Below are 25,690 nucleotides of genomic sequence, written 5' to 3' on the forward strand. Positions count from 1 at the left end.
TGGCTTGTGCATTTATTTCTCATTTGGGTGGAATTTCAGTGCTGAAAGGCAGATAGTGGATGTATCTTAGGTCCCCTGGAAGCCTTATCACTGACGTTTAAGAGATACAGAAGTTATCTGAATAAACTGCACATTAAATTGTCAGAAACTATTGCTCTTCTGAGGGTTAGTGTTGATGAATAATCTACCTTATGATATTAAATTTTATTTTTTGCTGATAGGACTACCTGTGGTCAGAGTCCTTTGTTTAGATGCATATTTTGTAACCTGCTGGTGTCTTGCTGTGTAGTCCAAGGATAGCTCTGGCTGCACCATGCAACAGATCATCATAGAAGTCTCTAGAAACATGAAGCAGAGAGGAGGTTGTAATCATAATTCCTAGCGCCAAATACTTTTTAAAATGCAACATGTTTCTGCTATGGGTTTGTTCTTTCTGCCTGCTGCATCTTGTGTCACTAAGTCACAAACTTATAGCTTGCTGTGCGGGAGCAGTTATGATTCCCAGAGTGGGTTAGAAGTGTTGATGACGACGATCCCTGCCTTTACATAATCCAAAAGACATGACATAGAAGGGAAAGTGATTGGGAGGGAGGAGTAAACAGATAACTTGGGCATGATTTCTTAATTATGGACAGTGTTTTTTCTTCTTCAGGGGGTACTCAATGGTATGCAGTACCAGCACCTCTTTTTTTGTTGTTGTTAAAAATTGTGGCACTTACTGTAACAGCTTCATGGTAGGTAAAGGTAAAGGGACCCCTGACCATTAGGTCCAGTCGTCACCGACTCTGGGGTTGTGGCGCTCATCTCGCTTTATTGGCCAAGGGAGCCGGCGTACAGCTTCCGGGTCATGTGGCCAGCATGACTAAGCCGCTTCTGGTGAACCAGAGCAGCGCATGGAAACGCCGGTACCTATTTATCTATTTGCACTTTGACATGCTTTCGAACTGCTAGGTTGGCAGGAGCTGGTACCCGAGCAACGGGAGCTCACCTGTCGCGGGGATTCGAACCGCCAACCTTATGATCGGCAAGTCCTAGGCTCTGTGGTTTAACCCACAGAGCCACCTGCGCTCATGGTGAGTACTGGCACCTATTTTTCTAGAAGAAAAACACTTGATGGAGTTCTTGTAATGAACAGCGGGAAGAGAAAGATTTCAAGGGGAGGAGACACCCTGCGCCTCTCTGGTTCCTGTAGAGTAATAAATGACAGTGGCATGTCTGCATTATATAATCATTTGGACCAGAGATGGGGAACCTGTGGCCTTCCCATTACTGCACTCCAGCTCTCATTATTTCATGACCAGTGAGCATGCTGACTGGGCCTGATGGGAGCTGTACGGCTGGTATCCCCTGTTCATCTCAGACCATTTGAACAATTCATGTCTAGGAAGCTGTGTTACGAAAAAGGAGCAATGCTGCTGAGTGCTCCTGGTGGCTGGAAAGCCAAACAGGATGTTGATGTTTTGGGACTGTACCGTGGGAACCAGGGACAGTCTATTATGTGCACTGAGCACCGGATGTTAGCTCAGAGTGTCACATGACCCTGTACTGGAAGTACAAGGGTGGAGTTATTCTCTCTCTGGCTGCTGATGTGAGAGGGTGCAGACATGATTTCTCTGCACTGAGGAAAGACAGAAATAAAGGCATGTAAATACATTTCTGTCTGTCTCTTACCCCTCCCTGGGGATGGCAGGGAATGGGGAGGAGTGGCTGTGTTCTTCTCACGTTTGAAGAAGGATCGGCCGATAGAGATCTCGCCTTGTCTTGCCGGGAGTCGCTGACGGGGAGGTCAACATGGAATCAAGCCGGGCACCTGGAGAGTGGCCAAATTCCTCTGAAGATATGGCTTGATTCAACAAGCTGCACTGTGCATTTTTCCCCAGTAGAGGGAGGGAAAGGGACGTAACTTCCTGTCCTCCTCAAAGGAGACCAGCAGCATAGCTTATGGAAATTTGCTCTGATTCATCAGGGACTTGTAATGTGGGAGGCTGGTTTGAAAATCCTGGCTTCACCCAACTTAAGAACTTGCTGCAGGCTGTCCATTATCTCAGCCTTAATTAAAGAGTCCTCTGGCACCTTTAGAGACTAATGGATTTATTAGGGCATGGGCTTCTGGAGGCTTGGTGCTCTCGATGCATGAAGTAGTTTGGAATGTTGGAAGGGCTCTAAGGTGGCAAAGGCCTCTTTGGCATTTGGTGCTAATGTTTGGTAAGTCAAAACAGATGTACGCAGGACTGGAAAAAGAAGTATTGGTGTTCTTAGAAATCTGAAATATTCAGCCTGGTGCTGAAGGGTTAGGAGATTAAAAAATTTCTCCAGTTCTGACTATAATAAATATCTATGTCACCAGGAACAAGAGAGATTCTAAGGTCCTGTATTGCATAGTAACAGCCTATCTAGACTTTGCCAAATGCACAATCAGCTTTAAGCAATCAATTAACTTTTTAAATGGATGTATCCATGTCAATGTTTCTGCAAATCATAATCCTGTATTAATTTTGCTCCAGCTGCCTCTGCTACATCTGTATAGCATATGCATGTTACAGGACTTTTGTTTGAACTCATAAAAGGTACTTAAATGTTGAGGTTTTCTTCTTTGGCTTATGTGCAGGGCTGATTTCATGGTGCTTTGAAGCGGAGTTTTGAATGTCAATTTTGTATTATATAGATGCAGCTGCAGTGCTCTTGTTCTGAGAGACTTTCACACTAAAAGGGTCCAACATACTGATCTCTCTTTGCCAGAAAAAGCAGATTAAGAACAGTTGTTGTATAGCTCCGCTTTCAACCTGCATCCAACATTCGGTACAAATGAGACTATTGGGAAATCTTTTGGTGCGGAACACTACGTTGTTAACTTTTTAATTGTTGCAGAAGGACAGCCTTTTTGAAGGCAGTAGTATTCTCATACGGCCTGAGGGCGGATAGTGGTAATAAATTACATGTAGTATGGATTATGGATGGAAAAAGCAGGCAAGCCTTAGGGCCAGCTTGCGGGGCAGCAGTTTTTTTAATGTGTCCCACTCAGTGGCTGGCTATCTGCTTCTCCCCTGCTGTTAATCTAATGGCCCTGAACATTAATGCTCTAAGTAGGAAACTATGCAGTAAGAGCCGAGGGTGGGTGTTGTAACCATTTGTTTGCTCCATAATGAGAATAATCAAGGACCTGGAGCAACTGCCCTATGTTAAAACATTTGAGTCTTTGTATAGAGGGGGGAAAAGGGGACGCGGGTGGCGCTGTGGGTTAAACCACAGAGCCTAGGACTTGCTGATCAGAAGGTCGGCGGTTCAAATCCCCACGACGGGGTGAGCTCCCGTTGCTCGGTCCCTGCTCCTGCCAACCTAGCAGTTCAAAAGCACATCAAAGTGCAAGTAGATAAATAGGTACCGCTCCAGCAGGAAGGTAAACGGTGTTTCCGTGCGCTGCTCTGGTTCGCCAGAAGCGGCTTAGTCATGCTGGCCACATGACCCGGAAGCTGTGCGCCGGCTCCCTCGGCCTATAAAGCGAGATGAGCACCGGAACCCCAGAGTCGGCCACAACTGAACCTAATGGTCAGGGGTCCCTTTACCTTTATAGAGAAAAAAAGAAGGAGAACATGGTAGAGGTTATAAAATTATGATCTATTGGAGGGCAGGGTCTGTTTCTGAAATGGCTGCACAGTTGAGTTACACAATTCAAACAAGTCTCCTACAGGCACATCAGCAAAATATACAAGTGTTTGTGTTTCATGTTGTCTATCGATTTCATTTCCCTTTGGCTCTTGTTCTGGTATCAGATTCCTTTTCGCATTCGTATCTCTTCTTGCTCCAAAGAACCTAGGCTGATGTACATGGAGGGGATTGGGGGGGCATTATCCCGTTTTATCTTTGCAACAATCCTGTGAGAGAGGTTAGCAGAGAGGGTATGCTTCATGGCAGAGCTGGGATTTGAACCTCCATCTCCACAGCAAATTCCACTCCTGAAATAGCTACCTTGTGCTGCTCATATATTATAATCAGATTGGCTCTTACACGTTGTTTGTATTCAGCGTTTGCTTTAGGTACGTGCTTCTTCTTCTCAGGGTTTCAAGTTTGCTCTCTTCTCTTTTTTGGTACAGGTAGGTTGCCGTGTTGGTCTGCCATAGTCGAAACAAAATAAAAAAAATCCTTCCAGTAGCACTTTGTTGTTGTTGTTTAGTTGTTTAGTCGTGTCCGACTCTTCGTGACCCCATGGACCAGAGCACGCCAGGCACTCATATGCCTGTTGTCTTTGTCCATGCACACTTCTTCAGATACTTGAAGAAGTATCTGAAGATATCTGAAGAAGTGTGCATACACAAAAGCTCATACCAATAACAAACTTAGTTGGTCTCTCCAGGCTACTGGAAGGAATTTTTCTCTTTTTTGGTGTCTTTGTTATATATTTTGTCTTTTTCCTTGCTATTACATAATAGTAAAACCTGGAGCCATTCAGTGAAGCTGAATGTTATATATAAAATTTGTGAAATTTATCAATGGCTATATAGTATTTCCAGTCTTCCGTGTTGGAGGTGGGTGTGCCCTTGTCTCCCAGTTGCTTGGAAGAGGGCTATCTTGTTTGCAAGCTTCCCATAGGTTGGCTGCTGAGAGATCAGGATGCTCTAGCTCCTACTAGAGTCTAGTAGGTGGGGTTTTTTGTCTGATCCTCTTCCTAGGCTTGTGGATCAATGGTTAATGTTGGATTATGATCTGGGAAACCAGGGTCCAAATCCCAACTCAGCCATGAAGCTCACCGCGGTGGTGAACTTGGTCCAGTCACCATTTTTCAGCTTAACCTACCTCACAGGCTTGTTCTAAATGGATCTACAAGGCAGCTATGAATGTTTTGCAGTATTGTGTTACTGTACCTTCATGCTTAGTGTTTTAAGGCATAAGGCAGAGGGGCTGTCTCTTGCAGAAGCCCCTGTGAAATGAATGGGAGCGCATCAAAATTTAGTGTTTAGGAGAACTACCCTTTTGAATTGTACACATCCTTAAGATATTATGTTTTTCTACAAGCAGCATTTCAGAGACATTAGGGGCATCTGTCAGAGTAAGAATATGCCAGTACAAGTGGTACCTCGGGTTAAGAACTTAATTCATTCTGGAGGTCTGTTCTTAACCTGAAACTGTTCTTAACCTGACGCACCACTTTAGCTAATGGGGCCTGCTGCGCCGTCGCTGCACGGTTTCTGTTCTCATCCTGAAGCAAAGTTCTTAACCCGAGGTAATATTTCTGGGTTAGCGGAGTCTGTAACCTGAAGCGTCTGTAACCTGAAGCGTCTGTAACCCGAGGTACCACTGTACCTTTCTTAGGACAAGAAATAAAAATGAGTGAGGGGCTAGTGAAAGAAGAATGTTGCTGGGCTAGATTAAGAAGCTCCCAGCTGCAGGTTTTAGTGGTCTTACAATGGGGGGGGGGGAAAGTGTTATGAAGACAAATTACAGCATGATAATCTTAAAACATAATGAGGAGAGTGTTATTACATACTGAAGGTGGAGGGTAAAATATAATAGTGGTTTTGTTTTGCCAGCCAAAGCCATGCAAGAGTTGAGAGCCAACAAGCTCCACTGGCTTTTAGTCTGCACTCCAGGATTCAGGCTGCCACCGTTATATTGCCAGGAACATAAAAATGAATGATTTAGATTCTGCGTTTTAAGAGTGCAGAGTTGCCAGAAAGACCCACGTTTTAAGCAAGGAAATGCTGAAAAGTCAAGAAGTTACTATCCTGCACTATTAAGATCACTAAAAATTATCAGGTTCATTTGTAATTATGGGATAAAACCCCAGATGACGTCTCTGCACCTTCTAATTCACCAAAAACATCCAGGTCTTTGGGGCTACCTGGTGACATAAGAGGGCTGATTAGAACCTTGTTGTGGCCTTCAACATGGTGCCATCTGAGAGCTCCCCTTTGCATCTCAGGGCCCTTCAGTGGGCCCACCAAACAGTAGTGGGACTCTGTTTGGTGCCCTGAAGTAATGTTTTTTATATAACAATAATTATATAATAATTATTTATACCCCGCCCACCTGGCTGGGTTTCCCCAGCCACTCTGGGTGGCTTCCAACAAAATATTAAAATACAGTGGTCTGTTAAACATTAAAAGCTTCCCTAAACAGGGCTGCCTTCAGATGTCTTTTAAAAGTCTGGTAGTAGTTGTTCTCTTTGACATCTGGTGGGAAGGCGTTCCACAGGGCGGGTGCCACCACCGAGAAGGCCCTCTGCCTGGTTCCCTATAACTTGGCTTCTCGCAATGAGGGAACTGCCAGAAGGCCCTCGGCAATGGACCTCAGTGTCCAGGTAGAACGATGGGGGTGGAGACGCTCCTTCAGATATACTGGACTGAGGCCGTTTAGGGCTTTAAATGTCAGCACCAACACACTGAATTGTGTTCAGAAACGTACTGGGAGCCAATGTAGGTCTTTCAAGACCGGTGTTATGTGGTCTCGGCGTCCGTTCCCAGTCACCAGTCTAGCTGCCGCATTCTGGATTAGTTGTAGTTTCCGGGTCACCTTCAAAGGTAGCCCCACATAGAGCGCATTGCAGTAGTCCAAGCAAGAGATAACCAGAGCATGCACCACTCTGGCGAGACAGACCGCTGGTAGATAGGGTCTCAGCCTGCGTACCAGATGGAGCTGGTAAACATCTGCCCTGGACACTCCACCAAGGAATACCCCAATGCAGGTATCAGTTCCAATGGAGCCTCCAGTAGGTACTTGAGCCATGGCAGTTGCCCAAGAATACTGGAGGCTAATGCTGGCCTGAAACTCAGATGGGCAGCAAAACAGGAAGTTCATGTCAGCTTTTGTTTGTAGCTGGGGCCGGGACTGTATTCAGCTTAGACGGGTACAAGGATTCTGGTGGCATCTTTTCTGGGCACCACTGCTGTTACTGGAATTTTCAGAGATCCAGACATTGAAACAATACAAAAGTCTTCTCTTTGAAAGTTGAGGCACTGGCATTCTGTTCAGCGCAGAAGCTTGCCACCCTACCAGTATGTAATCATGGTGGCGTTTTGTTTTGTTTTTGGAGACCAATACCGGAGCTGTTAATGGCTTAAAAATATTTCCACACCGACTCTCAAGAAAAATGCTGTTTCATTTAATATTTTATTACCCCACATGAATTTAACAAATCAACCTGGAAATACCACCAATATACAGGGCAGAAAATGTAATTTACAAATGGGAGATACAACACCCTATAATAAATTTTAATGTAGAGTTCTTTTTTATATATAAAGAAACTAAGGAGGGAGGAGGGGGAGGGCAAGAGATAACGCCCTTAAAAAATAAAATTGTCATCAATCTTTCAGTCCACATCTCCAGTGTCAATGGAACTTTCAAAATTATTAAATAATGGTATCTTAGACATATAGAACATTGGCAATTTAAATACATTAATTATAATTCTAAATAAATATCATCTGGGAAAGGAGGCTGCTTTAAGTACACAGCTCCATTGACCTGTGTTTAAAATGGCAAAACAAATTTACTTCTTGCTTCTTAGATAGGCTGGGCCCCAGGCCCTGGCTGAAATCAATGGCAGTTCCATCAACATCTGGGGTACCAGAGTCTGGAAAGGGGGTGAAATGACATTTTCTCTGATTCTTCAATTGATCTTTCTTTAATAACATTAAAAAAAAAGTCAAGAGGTTATAAGCTTCCAAAGCGTGATTCCCCAGAGACCAACTGCTTCTTTGCAACTGCATGTAAAATAAAAAGAAATTGCAGAACATGTCACACGTAATTCAGCTTAGCTTCTGTGAACGTTAAGAGGGAAGCTGTGCTCTTGTTTGGTTTTGGAATAGGACATTCCTGGACCAAATCAGATTGGAATCTTTCTGTTCATTGGTTGGTTGAAGGAGGAGGAGGGAAAAGCCTATGTTCTTTGCTGCTCATCTTTGCATCACCCCGCAAACAGTAATATAAAGTCAGCAGCATAAATGGATTAAACAGGAACCAATGATCACTACCCCTTGGATAAAGTGCTCAACAAGCAGGTCAAAAAGTGGGTCCCTTCACAACCGGGGATTCTTAAGCTCAGGGTGTGTTTTAACAGAGCAAAAGCAGCAACAAGGCAAATGGCAGCAGCGGCTGGCTGAGTTGGATGCCATTTGGCCAGGAGAGGGGAGCAGAGAAAGGAAGAGAAAGCCAGTCCTGAGACTACAGCTGTCAACCAGTCAGAAGAGAGGGACATGATTTGGAAAAGAGAAACAAAATGAGTTTAGTGTGCATTTGCTTCTTGGCCGGACCCAAGAGCTTACTAGGATAAGACACCTGGGCGCAACCATAATTGCTTTGTGTGTCCTTTCCAAGGAAAGGGCAAGCACCTGATATTTGGAGTTGCCTCCTTTTCCTTTTCCACATCACTTCTGATTGGAACCTGCTCGTGTAAGGAGCTAAGCATTCAACAGAAGCTCTGGAATTTGGCGGCCTGGGTCTGCCCAGCAGCCCCAAAGCAGAGGAGGGGCAGGGGAGTGTGAAGAGCCAGGGGTGGGGCAGGCATGGGACATTGCTAAACTCTTCCCTCCTCCGGCTGCATTGCACCAAAAAAGCAGGGTGCCAGACAAGTTGTGCCCTCCGTGGACTATTCTGCCACACTTCAATGAAGATCTTGGCTGCCTGCCCCAAGTCTAGTTCAACCCTAAGGAACAACATTAAACTGGGATGAAAATCTGGAACTTGCTCCCCATTGGAGAAAGTGGCTTTTCCCTGAAATCAACTAAGGCTTCAACTTTCCATGAGACCGGCTTCCTCATGCTGACCTTTTGCTGGGCTGTGTTCCCCAGAGGGGAGCTGCAGGAATACACCGTACTATTGAATCACAGAAGCTATGAGGTCCATTGACATTTTAGCAAACCCTACAAGTACATAACAGGTCCTTCTAAACAGGAATACTGCTTCAATGCTGCAGGGCAGTTAGCTGTAGTTTTATATGGGACAAACATGTAAGAATGTCAGACTGACATTTTAATATCAGGAGTCAGCTGTAAAGGAAACTGTGATGCCGCACTCAAGCACAGTTTATTTGGAAGAGATTCCCACTGCTCTGTCATAAAGCCAGGTGATGACAGGAGCAAATGGGACAGTTAAGGCACAAGTTGGGAGGAGAACAGAAAAATGGGTTCTTAATGAGTTTTAGACTAAACAGAGAGCAGTAAATAGGCCAGAGGTGCTACAGTCCTGAAGCCCCTCTCTTCAATTGGGACTTTTTATAAAGACACATGAGGATATGCTTGCAAATCTAAGACAATTGCCATTTACTCTCCTTGAACGTGGATTGAAAATTGGCCAAACCGATAGGAAATGGAAGTATTTTAAAAAGGAAGGGGTTATGCCAAATCTTAGGGTCAGGTGTCGTACTCGCGAATAGAAATGGAAGTTGGGCATCAATAACCAGTGCAAACAAAAACCGAACCAGCCATTTCAGAGACCGTGAGATGGCGTGCTACGAAGTTCCTTCTGCTTTAAGGATCAAAAACTGAAAAAATAATCTTGCTACAGCCAGGATGAGCCCTCCTGACTGCCCAACTCCCCTTTTCCTGTGCTAGCCAGGGACTCCTCAGATTCCTGCTTGTGCAAAAGAGCCACCATGAACTGTGCTTGCGCTGTAAGACCAAGACCAAACCCCTTTGCTGAAAGGTCGAGTGCGTCCACTGTATGGACTACAGGGGAACTGAAAGAACGGCGTTTTTTAAAGTACTGAAGACAGTGGTTGCAAGCAATTCCAGTTCAATTCATTAGTGCAGTATTGCTTAACTAAATTTGGAGGGGAGGGGAAGCCAGCCCACCCACCCCCACCTTGCCACCCCGTAGGGAGGGGGTAAACATACCTACACTGTGCATCCTCTATTCACAAGAGGCTTCTGACAACGCAGTCCCAGATTTCCTGTTTCCCATACGAGATTGTCAATGCCCCACACGCATGGCGGCAATACCACAAAACCACGACAGCTGGGACTGGCACACTACTGTCAGCACAGGTAGAAAGGAAACCAGGGAAGAGGCAGGGGCTGAGCAGGCCAGCTACAGAATCTGGGTATGCCTGACACGAGCTACAAGCCCACCCATCAAAGGGGGGGAAAGGGTAGTAGTGCAACAAATAGCTACGGCTGGCAAGTGGAGAGAGAGAGGGAAGGAGGAAGATAGCTTTGCCATTTTGTATTTAAACGAAAGTGGGGTCGTGCTGCTGGATAACCTTGCTTCCTTTGTGAGTCTCTGTCCATCCCGCCCTCCAGGAACAAGAATACATGCTACAGATTGCATTTTGTGGTTTACATTTAAAAGAAAGGGGGGGGGGGAGAAGAGAGGCAAACAAATCTGAAGCCTACGCTGGGCCCATGGACGTTGCATCCTTTGAGGTGTTGCAGAAAATTCTTTGGGAGACGGTTTTCCTTCTCACCGGCACTTCTTCATGTGTGTACTTTTTTTTTTCATTTTGTTTTTTTTTTGTCCTGCTGGTTATTCATGTAACGAAATGTTTATAGACCATTGACACATTGAACCATGACGGGAAAGAGAGAAATGAAAAAGAGAACATTGCACTTTGTCCTTTGAAAAAAAGAAAGAAAGAAAGGCACCCTCCACTTTTGAGGCCTCTTCTCCACTTCTTATCTTCCAGGTGGCCTATTGGCACCGTAGCAAATATAGTCCTTAAAGTTTTCCAGTGGCGCCAGATCCCCTTCCACCAAGCTCCATCCTTCCTTTTCCCAGGTGCTTATAAATCCCAACAAGTCAGCCAACCAGGCTGTTTTCGGAGGCTTTTCAAAGTGCAAAGAGTCCAAGGCAAGGGTCTCTCGCCTCGAAGCACCAGTTAAGGCGTACTTGGTTGCAGCCTCAGCCACTGCAAACCCTGGCGGGTGTAGTGTACCAGTTCGATCATACTGCTGTTCAGCGAGAGAGGGCAGGCGGCAGCACTGAGCTCGGAGAAAAACTCTGAGAGGGAGAGAAAGAGAAAAGAGGAAATCTGGCGTCACACGTTTGGCTCCTCGCAGTCTGCACGGCTCAGGCATGGAAAGGGTTTGGCAGAAATATAGGAGGCATCGTTCAAGCTGCCTAAATGCTTAGCTGAAAGTACCTCACACTCTGCCACTCTGCATGGGCAGAGTTTTCACCATAGCTGTTTACAGGCAGCACTATCTGCCTGCTCCAGTTCTGCAGCAGTGCAGGGGGGGGGGACCCCAACCCCACAGCACGTAATACTTGGTATTAGGAGCAAAATTCAGTTTCACAGGAATCTCAGCTTGCATTTGAACCCCAAAACATCTTCCTAGTCCAGATGTAGATTAAGAAAGATATGCTTGGATGCTAAAAAATATTTCTTTGGGGGGGGGCAGTTTCCCCAGCACCCTGCAGAGCTCCTTGCTTCACAGTATGACTGAGAAACAAAGTACATTATATGAATTATATGAAACTGTGCTAATGTACTTAATCTGATTCAAACTGAATCCAGCTTTCCCTGGTACATGATTTTGATTTAGTTTTCTTATTTTTTAAGAACATGGAGAACATACTATTCTGCCTCCTAGGAATATTATCAAGGGGCAAAGAAAGGTGACTATAACCCCCCTCACCCAATAAATCTTGGTGACTTACAAGTTCCCAGTAACAGGAAGTGAATTAGACAATATTGCAGATATTCTGCACCCCAAGGTTGTCGCCAGAGACAAGCAGAGCCTGAACATGTCGTTTCAATTTTGGGAGGATCAGAGATTAAACGTCCACCAGCCATAAGATAACTCTACCTAATTTGACTTGCATTGGCTCTTTACCAAGAGACCACCTAAAATTAATCTCCTGCTTTGCTTACTGAATGACTGCCACATTTGTCTTTACTTCTGCCTTTTAGGATCCCATGCATTCTGACCAGTGCTAGATGAAACTAACTGCTAGGTATTTTATTTCAAAAGGGCAGGCAGAAACAGTTACTACTGTTCATTTGCCTTTGGACTGGCAGCCGCTCTTCCAGGGTATCAGGTAGCAGAACTGGGAATGGCCCTCTGCCTTAGGTCCCAGATGCCACTGAGCTTATTTATGCGGTTCTCCCTAACAATCTTGCCAAATAATGTGCAAAATAGGCCTCCCGAGGGAAAGCAAAGCCTCAGGGTGCTGCATGGACTGTGTCAGTAGAAACTCAGGAAAACAAAAAGCCTTACTCTTATTCTTCCTGGCCAAAACATCAGCTTGTTCCCAGAAATCGTAGGCATAGAGAATATAAGAAGTGATGCCAACAAAGGAAGAAGTGATGGTTGGGATAAAGTGAGGAACGTTGACCGAGGAGCCAATGCTTCCACTTCCGCAGCTGCTGGCGCTGGAACCTGTCTGGGAGCTCACAGAGCCGGCTGGAGAGGGCATCGGGGAAAGAGGGGACGGTGTGCCTATACTCCTGAAGGACAAAACACAAGAATCGCCATATATACCACCAGTGAATTCAGGAGCTGAGTTTCATTATCTTTAAGCAAACAGAGAGCCAGGGCTGGAGGGGGAATGGAATGGGATGTCCCGGGAGAAGCCATGGCCAACTGGAATACTAAACAGAAGCGCTGGGTGCTGCAATGGTCCCACTTGCCTTTGCTGAAAAAGACAAATATGGAAAGACACGTTCTGGCATTCTGTTCTTCTCACACACGTGCCCTCCACTGTACACTCAGACCCCAAGGCTGAATACTTGCTTTGTTCGTTAATATGCAGTTTTCAGCTAAGAACCTGAACAGTTGGGAGCCACCATCACACAATCAGTCATTCATTGCCTTTTGCCTTATTGTGCGTAAGAGGCAAACACAGCTAGTTTAGATCTTATTTGCCACAGCTTCTGCAAGGAACTCTTGACAGGAGTGGTCTAACTAAGCAGTGTTCCTATCAGCTGAGGGAAGCAGTGGTTCACTGGGTGGCTAATTCCAGTTGGGGAGCAGAAACACAATGGCAGTGGCTGTTGTGGCATTAAATTTAAAATGGCAAGACTCAAATTGCGCCTCCTATATCACCACCAACAATGTAAATGGGTGGAAGAGAAGGCCTTAAGTAAGTGTGCTTTGCAACTAGTGAACTTTAGTGCTGAAGTGGGATCGAGGCCAAGTTCCATAGCCCAATTTCTGTTCCATCACATTAATAGACAGAGCAGACTTGAGGGAAAAGGATGGCAGAGCCATCTTTTACACATCTGCTCAGAAACAATTCCGAGTCTGTTCAGTGAACCTTCTAAATAAGTGGGCATAGGTTTGGAGCCTAAAAGTATAGTTACAAGCTGCAGGAGGAAAAGCCATCAGAAACCCCCAATTCACCCTCTTGACACTAAACCAGCCTTAAACTTCCCATGTAGGTACAGCATGAAACTTTTATTATGATTATTTCAAAAATCAGGTTTCAAGCTTTTGTAACAAGGGAAGGGTGATATAGATTTCAGTATTACCTGGCAACACACGGAGAAGGTGCTTGTGTAATTCTAGAAGAACTCTGAAACAAGGAATGGAATTCTACTCAGTTCACATTTGACACCAACTTGCAACCAGTTCCAACATTGCATTTTTAACTACACCTTGTAAGATGCTATGTATTCCTATTGTTTGAGCTCTGTTTCTTCCAAGAGAATTGTCTGGATTGGGTAAGGTAAATAATGGTAACCTGAGGTCAGTCTGACGTGAGAACGAGTGTTTGTGCCTACACACAGCCTCATTCACTTGCCTCAATGTAAATCTGGGGGGGTTTGCTAAAACACAGTTTCCTGTTATGTCCAAACTGGGAAACTTTGGTCTAGCAAACCAGGATCAAATTGCAGCTTGCAATCCTGATCTGTGAAATGTAGTTTTAATGGGCTGGGAAACTGTGGTTCAACAAATCAGAAGTCTTGCAGCAAGTCTTGCAAGAGAAGGGAGGCTAGAACGGGAGGGAAAGTAATGCAGGCACAATCCTTCGTTTGCTTATTAGACTAGCAGTGTGACTTCTGAACTTAGAACCAAGAGTCTGTTCTGACAGTATGTCCACTGGCCAGATTATACAGCGGTATCCTCATGTTAGCACACTACCTTGTGAGCGATTTACAAGATCCCTATTATCCTTTTGTAATAAAAGAGAAAAAGGTACAACACAAGCGGGGGGGGGGGGGGGGGAGAGACACCAAAAGGTGATCTTGCATGAGGTTGCCGCATCAATGTTATGCTGCTCACGCAAATAAAGCAGAGTATTCAGCGCAAATTGCCCACAAACTATTGTTGGATCTGACCCCAAAGACTGATGTCACAAAGCTTCTGTTTTTATTTTTAAATCAAAGTTCTGAAGCTGCGTTAGAAATAACCCCAAGTCCCTTCCAAAATACGACCCACAACGTTTTCATTCTCTACCTTGAAGTGTTCAATAAGGGTCCGGGAATACTTTATTGCTGTGTCCTTCTTGTAGCGAAACATTGCCATGTACAGAATGGCTTGGCAGCGCATGCTGTGAAAACACAACCAACATTGAGCATATGAAGCTAACTTATCAGACCTTTGGTCCACCTAGCTCATTACTGTCTGACTGATTGGCAGCATCTCCCCAAGACGGAAAGAGATCTCTCCCACCCTCTACTAACTGAGTCTTTTAACCAGGTATGCTGGGGGCTGAACCCAAGAACTGCAAATATGGGATCTGCTACTTTCCTGAAGCTGAATAGAACTCAAGACTTGGGGCATGCAAAGCATATGCTCAACCACTGTGGTATAACCTCTCCACATGAAAACAAAATATAAAAAATAATAGTTTTATTACTTACACCCTGTCCCTCTGGCTGGGTTTCTCCAGCAACTCTAAAATAGTGAGGGCATTTTCACGGCAACCCAGTAAAGCCAGGGCTGGTGGGGAAATTGGGGGCTGGGGGGTGGTTTTATATCCAACTTTTCCAAATGGGTGTCATATACAGTTTCTTGACAATCTTTAAAATAATTCTGGATCGCTCTCGCTACATTTTTTAAAATTAATTTGCTGTTTTAAGAAACAATGTAAAACACAGAAGACAAAAAAAAAATGATATCCTAACTTCCTTTTAATGGTATTGTACACTGGGTAAACATAAGGGTTTTTCCTACATTACCAGCTTATCATCGAACTGTAGAGTTGGGACCCCAGGGGTCATCTAGTCCAGCCCCCTGCAATGCAGGAATCGCAACAAAACCATCCATGACAGATGACCGTAATAAAGAAGAATCCACAACCTCCTAAGGGAGCCCCTTCCACTGTCAAATGGCTATCACTGTCAGAAAGTTCTTTCTAAGGTTTAGTCAGAATCTCCTTTCATGTAACTTGAATCCATTGGACTTAATGTACCTATATTTTTCTTTTAAAATGCCCCCCCACCTTATTTCTTAAACTAGAACGCTTGAAAACAGAAGATCCACTCACCAAAAAACAATGAAGATTTTTTCATGCGTGTTTGTTGAAGAGTCCGCAAAGTATTTTAATGTCATTATGAATCTGTGAGAAAGCAAAAAATAAAATAAATGGCTGTTTTTAATAATCAAAACATACATCCTGACTTGCTTACTGATTCCAGATAGTCCTGCTGACATTGAGGAAACTGTGCCGATTTAGAAAACTGATTATTTAGCCTAGAGTGGAATGGGGGAGGGCTTACTTATTTTTTCTCATTTAGATAGCCCACCTGCTATCTTCAAGGCAAAGTACAGTGGTACCTCAGGTTAAGAACTTTATTCGTTCTGGAGGGCCATTCTTAACCTGAAACTGTTCTTAACCTCAAGTACCACTTTAGCTGATGGGGCCTTCTGCTGCCGCCGCACAATTTCTGTTCTCATCCTGAAGCAAAGTTCTTAACCCGAGGTACTATTTCTGGGTTAGCGGAGTCTGTATCCTCAAGTGTCTGCAACCCAAAGTGTCTGTAACCTGAGGTACCACTGTATATAGCTGTAGGTTTCTCCATTTGGTAATGGCGCCACTTCTGAGCTCAGGTCCTTCACCAATGCAAAGCAAAAAGTGCAAGAGGGTAGGGGGAAGGCCCCTGGTGTAGGAAGAGTAGAAATTGGGAGTATGAGCATAAGGGGACGTGCTTATTACCAGGCAAGGAAGGGATGTCCCACTTACTTGATGAGGTCTATGGTCTCTGCGAACATGCTATAGGCTGGCTTTGGTGAGAGGGGATCAGATTCCATGGCAATGCCACACTCAATCAGGGATAGGGCAGCATCCAAGTACTTGAAGGCCTTTCCAATGTCATCTGTCTGTTGGGGAGAAGATGAACGGTGGTCAACTAACAAGGGTTCAATGTTCTGTGCAATCATTTGGACTGACGCCAAGAATTTGACATGGGAACCTCTAGCCTCACGATGGCAGCCGATTTCCATTTGAAGGCATTTCCCCTCTCCCCCTTTAACGCCCACATACACACTTAACATGCTTAGCTATGGTTTGTTTACTGCAAACAAGCAACAATCTGAAGTCCTCCTTCAGTGATTTTTTTCCAAGCTTAATTTTCTTGGGAGGCTGGGGTGGTTTTCCTGGAGACAGCAGCTAGGGAGACAAGACCTTTCCTCCCTCCAGCTTCAGTCTCCAGGAAGATCACCCGCCGCTAACAATTAGGCTTGATAAAATATATTTCTGTTGGAGCCAATGGGAAGCCTTTTTCTCCAGGCCAAATTTAAGAGGGGGCAGGGGGATGGGACCCCGCAGTCTCCAGGGATGGCTTCTCTGGGTGCATGTGACCCATGGGCAACCCATTTGTAATCCATGCCCAAAACACATGGAACAACTGGGCAGAGGTGGGTCCCAAGAATGGAACGGAGTGGAACTGTGCAAAAGTTTAACAAGACCATTTCAAAGGATGCACATTATATTTTGAAGCACCAAATCTATTCACTGCTTGCTGTTAAGCATGATTACATCATCCAGTGGAACACAATGCACTCAGAAACTGGTGCATCTAAAGAGGGAAGAACTCATTACTGCTGCTTAAGGTAAATGGCGTTATGCAACCAGACTAGCTTTCTCTAATCAGTAAAAAGCTTTTTAGCTTTTTCAAAGCAGGAGGGAAGGACCAGGGGCTATTAGAAAGCAAAGAATTTACTTTCATAATTGAATAAGCAAAGTCCATGTATGCACATATTGGTGCTGGCAAATGTCAGCGACTTGACAGCATGTTGCTATGCCCTTTCAGAACATCCCAAATAGATGGCTGGGGTTGATGGGACTTGTAGTCCAAAAGCAAACACTGTGTACCAAGTCGGGGAAGGCTGTGCTATGTGACTTGAGTAGCAAACGTGTCTTAGGTGACTATTCCCTATATTCTGTCCCACTCCAAGCAACAACCAGAAACCAAACCCAGAATTGAACTTTGTAGCCTTCAGAATGAGGTAGCAGAACGGGCTGTACACCACCAGAATGTGGGGTACACCACTTCTGAACATCCCCCATATTTTAAAAAGCACTGGACAGAATGGTATAAACAGCTCGTGTCTAAAAAGACTGTTGGAGAAGCAGAGTTGAAGTGGGGGTGGGGAATGACGGGGCGGAAATTATGTCCCAAGCCAAGCTCTCTTGATGTTGTTAATGCCTTGCCAAGACCACAGAGGCCAAAGGGAAATAGCCTCCCCTGCCACAGAAGACCATCACAGAGCACCAGGCCTGAGTAACGCAAGCTGTTCGTGTCGTGAACCATAACACTGAAGCCCAGATTGAGCAAATGCAGGAAATGAGTTCCAACCACAGAATTTCTACACTTTAATTAAGTAGAAGGGAGTTTAGTTATCCCGCTGCTCAGAACTTTGGGCAAACTTTCTTGCATCCAGCACTAAGTCAAAGCACTTACCATTGTGTCGGCTTTGTGCCTCAACCTTTTGGCCTCGTTTAAGTGAAATTCCACTGGATGTTGTCTGAAGTGAGACATAAGACAGAATGGGATTTTTCAGTTTTTTTAAAAAAAGTAAATGAAATACTCGTTTTGAAAAATGTACGTGCTTTTGCTCTGCACAGGTTGAATTAGTCAAACCTCTTAATGTGCGTTAATGAACTCAGATCTTTTACACCAAAGAAACTACCTACTTGCCTAACACTTGTCAAGACATAGAGAAAGAGGTCTTTATGTGTGATGTCTCCATGCTCCTCCAACTAAAAGACTCCCTGCATTCAATAAACTAGCATGAGGGAGAGAACAATGCTAAACTTCTCTTCCCAGTATGCTAATTTTATATGTGCAATGATATTTTTTTAAAACCGGGAGGAGAGGCACTTGAAAATGCAAGCTACGCTCCTGAATTTTCAAGAGATCCACTACAGAGTTCTAACACCTTAGTATGCCATAGTTTCAGTCATGCTTCCTTGCTTAAAATACAAGAGACAAAGGATACACAACATCCTCTTGGTTCTAATTCTGTCTGTTACTATCATATAGACCCTTTGAAAACTTAGACTACATCAGAAGCTGTAAAAATAAATCAAGGGGTCCATGTGTACAAGCCATAAAAGGGGAAAGTTTGAATGGAGAAGCAAAATGACATCTATCTGGACTTTGGTGGGGTAAGGGAGACTTTAAAAAAAACAAGATTTTTTGTTTCAGAGAACGGCAGGCTAGGTTGTTGACAAGAGAAGAAAACAAGAAAGGTAAAAGGAGAACTTAACCAGAGAGGAACAGAAACGGCATTCTTACTTGTGCGGCTTGCCCTGAGGTTTTGTTGGCTTGGAGGTACCATTTGGCAAAGAAGGCACTGGGAAAGGATTTGGAACATCATCTGCAGATCTCTGAGAAGTCAAAGAGGAAAAGGCATCAGGTAAGTTATGTACTCAGAAAAAAATAGCCATATCAAAACTTTTCCTTTCCAAGATGAGCATGCATTTATTTGTTCCAGGACATCTCTTTTCACTGCATTTTTTAACAGAGCATGATGAGGAAACTTGGCTTCTGACTAGAAATGTTCCAACAGGCTGAATATTTTCTAGAGGGTGGAAAAGAATAAGTCACGGACTCTCCCCCCAACCCCTTTGATTCAAAAGCCCCAAGTGAGCATGAATTTGCATCTAGTGTTAGGAAGTAATACGGCTGCTGATGGGTGAACAGCCTGCTGATTTTTTTCTTCAGCTGGATGCAGGTGACAGCAGTTCTTAAGGTTACTCTCAGAGAGGTCTGAAAAATGTGGTTCTGAAGGTTAGCTAGCAGAATTGTCCCTTGCTTCTAAAGCAGCAAAACATTTAACTTAACATTTGCGAACAACAAACGAACTCAAATAACTGATTGATCAGCTGATCAATAACACTACACTACAACAAATCCAGACCCTCCCATTTGGGAGCAGGGTTTAAGGGTTAACAGTATTTTCTTCACTGCTCTTCCTTGCCATATGTGTAATTGGCATGCATATTGGAAAAGAACTATGAAGAAATCTTCTTTAAAAACCGAAAGACAAGAACGGTGGCCTCGTTTTCAACACTATTTGAAGCCAAATTGCACAGCAATCGTTCTGCCTCTCCAGTTGTACTTCCTGACAGAAGAAGGGAACAGTCATGAAAAGAGAAAGAAACCTCTGCTGGATCAGGCCAAGGTTTTAGCTAGTCCAGCACTGTCCCAAGGAGCAAGCTAGATGCCTCTGGAAACCGCACAAGCAGGGCTTGAAAACATCAATCCTACCCTTCTTTTGGCTGCTAGAGGCTACTACAAGGTACAACGCATTGAAACATGGATATTCTATTTATCTATCATGGTCAACAGCCACAGACAGACCCCCTCCCCCAATGAATCTATGCCATGCTTTATAAAAAGCCATTTTAGGTGGTGGTCATCATCGTTCCATAAATGTACCAACTTTGGATTGGTATACAAGCTACAATCTTTCCTAGATCAGGATAACTTTGCTACAACAACCCATTCATTATTCAATTACTGTATTTTGAGCTATGCGCTACAAGGCTTTGGTACACTTTAAGTGAAAAGTGGTATTTAAATCTTTTTAAATATATATATGTATATATAATAAATAAGTGTAATAATATGTGTGATACCAGGGAGTGAACCTGCAATAAGATGAATGCATTTTTAAACACTTCAATATTATTCGTTTATTATTAAATTTATATACCAGCTGTCACGACAGAGTGGTTTATGGTATAAGTAACATCAGCCGAAGGTAAACGGTGTTTCCATGCGCTGCTCTGGTTCACCAGAAGCGGCTTAGTCATGCTGGCCACATGATCCGGAAGCTGTACGCCAGCTCCCTTGGCCAATAAAGCGAGATGAGCGCCGCAACCCCAGAGTCGGTCATGACTGGACCTAGTGGTCAGGGGTCCCTTTACCTTTACCTAACATCAGCCTGCTTGATCCACCTACCCCCCACCCCGCCCCAGGGGGGAAAGAGACACAAATAAACTAGGCAGAAAATGTTGAATGTGAAACTCACTGAAAAGGTATATACAGTACACTGAAAAGTATATACAGTAGAGGCAGTTCCCAGACTGACAGCTCTTGCACCAAACAGTTATTAATATTAGGGGCTGCTTGGGAGACTGGAGCAAGCCTTAAAATGCCCCCCAAATAAGTATTTGAAACCTTCCCCCCCCCCAGCAGCCCAAGGTCAAGCACTGTAAGGAAGAGCTCATCATCAAAGGCTCCAATTGCAAATTATTAGTCTTTGACACCTACTTTGTTGCTTTTTGAGCTTTCGGAAGGCTTCCCCTCCAGTTTCCTGTGCTTGGAGGATGAAGAATCCTTGTGGCTTTCCTTGCTCTTGGCAGTGCTGATACTGAGACCAGGAGGCTGGCTGCAGGCACCGCTTTCATTCTTTGGCCTCTTCTGGGCCATCTTGGCTGGTTTCTGCGCAGGAGACAACGGTGGAGGCGGTGGTGGAGGCGGCGGCAGCGGCGGCAGTGGCATCTCTTGTCTTTGTGTCTCTACTGATGGCTTTGAAATCCTGGAGAGGGCGAGTCAAATCAGTTTTAAGCCATATGGCTTATTGTAAAGCCTTCATTGGTGGAAGGGGAAACACAGGGGCTCTGTTTATTTAGTGGGAGATGCTGCAAAACAGGCAGCTGAAAAGACTTCATCAAGAGCAGTGGGGAGGTGGAATTAGGGACTTTCTGGCAATTCATTTGCTCATTAACCATCTGCAGAAGCCAAACATGTATCCAGAATAACACACCCTTGGGCTTTGTCTCTAAAGCAGAACTGAAGCTAAGGATCCGATTAAACGTAGCTGCTGGGAGACACAACAATTTGGTCCCCACAGTGTCTGAGATCCAAAGAGCTACTTTCAGGTGGACCCAGAAGTTTGGGCAAACTACTGGGTTTTTTTTATTATTATTGCTTTCAACGCCCAGGACAAATGTGGAAGAACTTATGAAGCTATCCTCCCATTTCAAAAGTGGTTTGCCATCATAGGAACATGGCTGTTGTTCAAAGCCCCCCTGCAGATGCAGAACCATTTATTATTAGTATTATTATTAGTCTGTGCAGGGAAACATTTTGCTTTTAAACAAAATACTTTTGAAGACTCTGTCAAAAGGACTCCCAGTGTCATTCTTGAACCCTTTCAGATCCATGGCTTAAGTCACAGTAAGTCATTTTGTGTGTACACTGAACATAGATTTCCTTTGTGATCTCTGCACTACACAGGGTCAGGAACTGGGGCAGCGACTCACAGTTGCAATGCTAAGAATTCACTCAGCCAGACTGAAAGGTGACCACAATGCAGTCCTTTTATAGCGCAACAAGCAAGTTTCAAACAAAAGACACTCAGAGGTACCACCTGTTCCTATTTTCCTTCTGCTCAAGATTGCAATCACCCTGCATACATATTTATCTATAGAATCCTGCCAATTACTTTAGGATTAAGTAAGACAATGGATTGGCAAAGAATGTTAAAATATTGTCAGAACGCAAAATGATTATTCGTAGGAGTGCAACGATAGCAAGAACATCCTGCACAATGTGCTCTTTTAAGATTCAAAGGATTTATTGTTGCAGCTTCTAGTATGGCCACCAGAATTTTTGTATCTTTAACTACTATTTATTTGGTGCACTTATATGCTGCTTTTCCTCCATGGAGCTCAATGCAGAATGCATGGCTCTCCTGCCCAAGATTTCACCCCCAAAACAACCCTATGAGGTAGTTTGAGCTGATAGTGGCTAACCCAAGATGTATTCTGAGCAAGGATCTGAACCTGGGTTCCCGCAGACCTAACACCCTAACCGCTACATAGCACTGGTCCTCCGCTATACTGCAATATTCATCATATTTTGTTTTTCAAATTCCAGTACCAGGTCTGGATACGTTACATAAGCTTTATGGCAGAACTTGGAACATGAAGCTATATCACACATGCTCAAATCTAACATTCAAGACTAGCTCTTTGGAGATTATCTTGGTTTAATTCAGTGTTTCTCGAAGTTGGGTCGCCAACTGTTGTTGGACTACAATTTCCATCATCTCTGACCACTGGTCCTGCTAGCTAGAGATGATAGCAGTTGTAGTCCAAAAACAGCTAGGGACCCACTCCTTGTGGCTGGCTAATTCCACAGTTCCACAGCACTTTGCAGAACTATGCTGCAATGTAGACCAAGAACTTCTTGATAGTCTGTGGCCCGGTTCAGAAGTAATGCAAAACCATTATTTCCTCCTGCTAGAACAGGCTGTGGCAAACCCTTCCCTTCTCCATGCACTAACAGAGGAAGTTCAGAGCTTCCCATTTTCTGTCCCCTATCATATTTGAATGTGGGAAACTGTGGTTTGTTCTAACCAGGTCCAAAACATGATTTCAGGGCCCTTTTCCTTTTAAACGAATGAAAAACTGCAATTCGAAATGAGAGCTAAGTTCGAGAAACAATGGTTTGATTTATTCTTTATGTAAAAATATGCTGCATCCTCATCTCAATTCACTATGCCCCCGATCCAAATATGCACATGTGCATATGCATCCATGTGCATCAGCCAGGGCTGCAGGAACACTGCCTCAGTAAGATATTTCCACATGTTACCAAGCGTTGTTCTGTAGGCGAAAGGGTAGGACTCCCTGTTCTAAGCACCCAAACTGCAACAACTAAATTGCCTGAGCTCTTCCCCTTCTGGCGAGAGTTAAGAACACACAGAGCCCAGGCAGCATCAGGGTTTAGGGATTTGGTGCCCGAAGCCTGGGCAATTTTATAAAGTTTTAAAAATAAGTGTCCTTACCAGCAAGCCTTGGGATCTACTAGGTGCCTCAGATTTAATCTAAGGGGAAAGAACAGTTTGAACAAACGCAGCACTGATAACAAAGCAAATATTTGCTAACTGTTTCGTAACATGCATATTAAACAACGCCATGTATGGGGGTTTCTGGATATCGTCAGCACAGTCCCAACAGCCTTTAGCAGTGCAAGTAGTAGAAAAGGTTAGACTCCTACAACTGAGACAGTCACAGCCACAATATCCATGCTGTAGACTTAGGCCATTCTTTAGACAAAACAATGATTTATTTATTTTTTAAGCACAAAAAAGGGAGCCACTGTCCCCCACTTATTTACACGAGAACTTCATACTCACTTGTTTTTACTGGAGTCTTTGTGACCTGACAACGGGGGTGATTTGGTTTCTCTATCCATCTTGACTTTTTTCTGATCGTTTCTCAGAGAATCCTCCTGCTGATAAAAGGACAAATGCAGAACAGTATTATTATTACTGTTGTTGTTTGCTGGATTCCTTACCTGCATTTCAAATGGTCTCAGGCCAGGTGTCAATAACATAAAATACAGTGTTAAAATCAGTCAGCGTTGTTGCTGTTTTTCAAGCCTGGCTAACAGCAAGTGGCCTGGGCAGCTGGATCAGGTACGGAACCAAAGGCTTGCATCCATGGTTTCCCATGCAGCTAAGATATAAGCACAATGGAAGGGTGCTTCTATGTACATAGTTTTCCCAAGCTGCAGGAGGGCCTAAATGCACAAGAGAGAGAAACTACTGGAGGCCTGTGGACAAAATCTGTTCCTCAAGTAGCCTGGCTGATCCCCAAGTAGCTTTGCCACCCTCCATCGCCCCTTCCTATTATGCATGGACACAGGAAATGGGCTCTCCTAACATATTTGGATGAGGTTTGTACAGCAAGAGAGGCTTCAACGAGGCACTTGCCTTCTTCTGTATCACAGCTGCTGAGTTCCTTCACGAACAAGCAAGGAAGAGAAGAAGAGTTTGGGACTTGATATCCCGCCTTTCACTCCCCTTAAGGTGTCTCAAAGCGGCTAACAATCTTCTTTCTCCTCCTCCCACACAGCAAACACTCTGTGAGGTGAGTGGGGCTGAGAGACTTCAAAGAAATGTGACTAGCCCAAGGTCACCCAGCAGCTGCATGTGGAGGAGTGGGGAAGCGAACCCGGTTCACCAGATTACGAGTCCACCGCGCCTAACCACTACACCACGCTGGTCAAAAACAGCTGAGGGGCCTAAAAGGAGAAATTTACCCAAGCCTTCATTGCTGTTCACACTGCCACTGAAGTGAGGAGGTTAAAGACCTGTCCACCCAGCCCTCAAGTTTCAGGGGGAGTGAATCAATCGACAATAGTCTTTCAGCCCTTCCGTTCTTGCTCTTCAGTTGAAAATGTGGCTGGTGGGGGTGTTAACTGCTTGCTAGAAAGTGTTATATCTATAGAGATGAATGTGACTGACTTCATATTGCTCCCCCACAAAACGTTGCCCATCATTAATCAGCATGTGACATACTGATTTCAAAATGTAATCCTAGTTAGCTAATTTAACAACATCTAGCAGGACTGGAATTTCCATTCTTCTTTCTTATTTGGGGGTAGGGGGTGGGCTTGGGGAACCGACTGATTTATTCAGTGGTCCAAGCAAGAGAGAAATCTCCACCTCAGCAAGACCAAAGGAAGCCATGTATACGGTATTTTTTTCCCTGACCTTGGATGATTCAGATAAGGCTGCCTTCTAAGCCTATTCAATAGATATAAAATTCCTGGTGAGTATGAATTAAACTGAGACTGCAACACAAAAATTCCTTCTGGTCAAGTCACTGATGGCAGCTGATTGTACTTTTGTTTGCCAAAAGGAAAACATACACCAGAGAGTTAACCCCATGCGGATCCCCCCCGAAGCTATTTTAACAAGAATCAGATACACGTGAGGGGGAGGAGGAAGTTATGGAGACAACTTTTATACACAAATGCTTCCAGCAGAAAACCACCACCGTCCAAACCAAGGGAAAATCAGGATTAAGTTCAGAAAGAATGTACTATGCAAAGCAAAGCAAGTAAACCTTGGAATTGCATGATCTTAGCCACAAGACCGAGAAATGATTATTATAGCAACTACCAAGTGACTACTCTGAGTCACTGAGCTTGCTACTCAGTGACTATTTTTATCAGTCAGCTCACTACCCCAAGTCAATTGCTGCATCTAAATTTTTTAAATACAAATTAATAAAAGGCAAAAAATATTAAAATATTAGCCACTATAACATTTCAAACCAGTGTGTCATGTCACTGCCCATTAATTAATTGGGCAACATTTAATTTTCTTGCTTAGTTTTCTTGCGTTTAAGAAAAAAGTATATGGATGTTAGGTAGCTAAGTTACTTGCTTGCCACTTTTGTTTACACCAACCCCTAATATCCTATCTATCTATCTATCTATCTATCTATCTATCTATCTATCTATCATCTATCTATCCTTAAAGAAAGAAAACAACATTGACACAAAAAGTAATGTTGTTATCTGGCCAGCTACCATTACGTAGGATATTCTACGTGTTAC

The 25,690-nt window shown here is 44.1% G+C and overlaps 1 protein-coding gene across 18 annotated transcripts in view; it reads right to left on the reverse strand.

Annotated features, from left to right (window-relative positions):
- Positions 1 to 7,085: 7,085 nt before the first annotated feature.
- The window catches only part of AFF1 (ALF transcription elongation factor 1), a 143,776-nt gene continuing 125,171 nt past the window's right edge, over positions 7,086 to 25,690 (reverse strand). For 6 of the 18 annotated variants that reach the window (XM_083571006.1, XM_083571003.1, XM_083571007.1 and 3 more), the window contains 11 exons: positions 23,478 to 23,575; positions 23,127 to 23,165; positions 20,603 to 20,870; positions 18,620 to 18,711; positions 17,783 to 17,846; positions 16,063 to 16,199; positions 15,367 to 15,438; positions 14,334 to 14,427; positions 13,406 to 13,449; positions 12,153 to 12,382; positions 7,086 to 10,932 (listed from right to left, as the gene is read on the reverse strand). In XM_083571006.1, coding sequence (XP_083427132.1) covers positions 10,811 to 10,932; positions 12,153 to 12,382; positions 13,406 to 13,449; positions 14,334 to 14,427; positions 15,367 to 15,438; positions 16,063 to 16,199; positions 17,783 to 17,846; positions 18,620 to 18,711; positions 20,603 to 20,870; positions 23,127 to 23,165; positions 23,478 to 23,575 — 1,260 coding nt within the window. In that variant the 3' untranslated portion in view covers positions 7,086 to 10,810. The remainder of the gene's footprint in view (positions 10,933 to 12,152; positions 12,383 to 13,405; positions 13,450 to 14,333; positions 14,428 to 15,366; positions 15,439 to 16,062; positions 16,200 to 17,782; positions 17,847 to 18,619; positions 18,712 to 20,602; positions 20,871 to 23,126; positions 23,166 to 23,477; positions 23,576 to 25,690) is intronic. The other 12 variants (XM_083570996.1, XM_083571010.1, XM_083570998.1 and 9 more) reach the window with 3 other exon arrangements.

This window comes from Podarcis filfolensis (genome assembly GCF_964270895.1).
Source record: "Podarcis filfolensis genome assembly, chromosome: 9".
Taxonomy (NCBI): Eukaryota; Metazoa; Chordata; class Lepidosauria; order Squamata; family Lacertidae; genus Podarcis; species Podarcis filfolensis.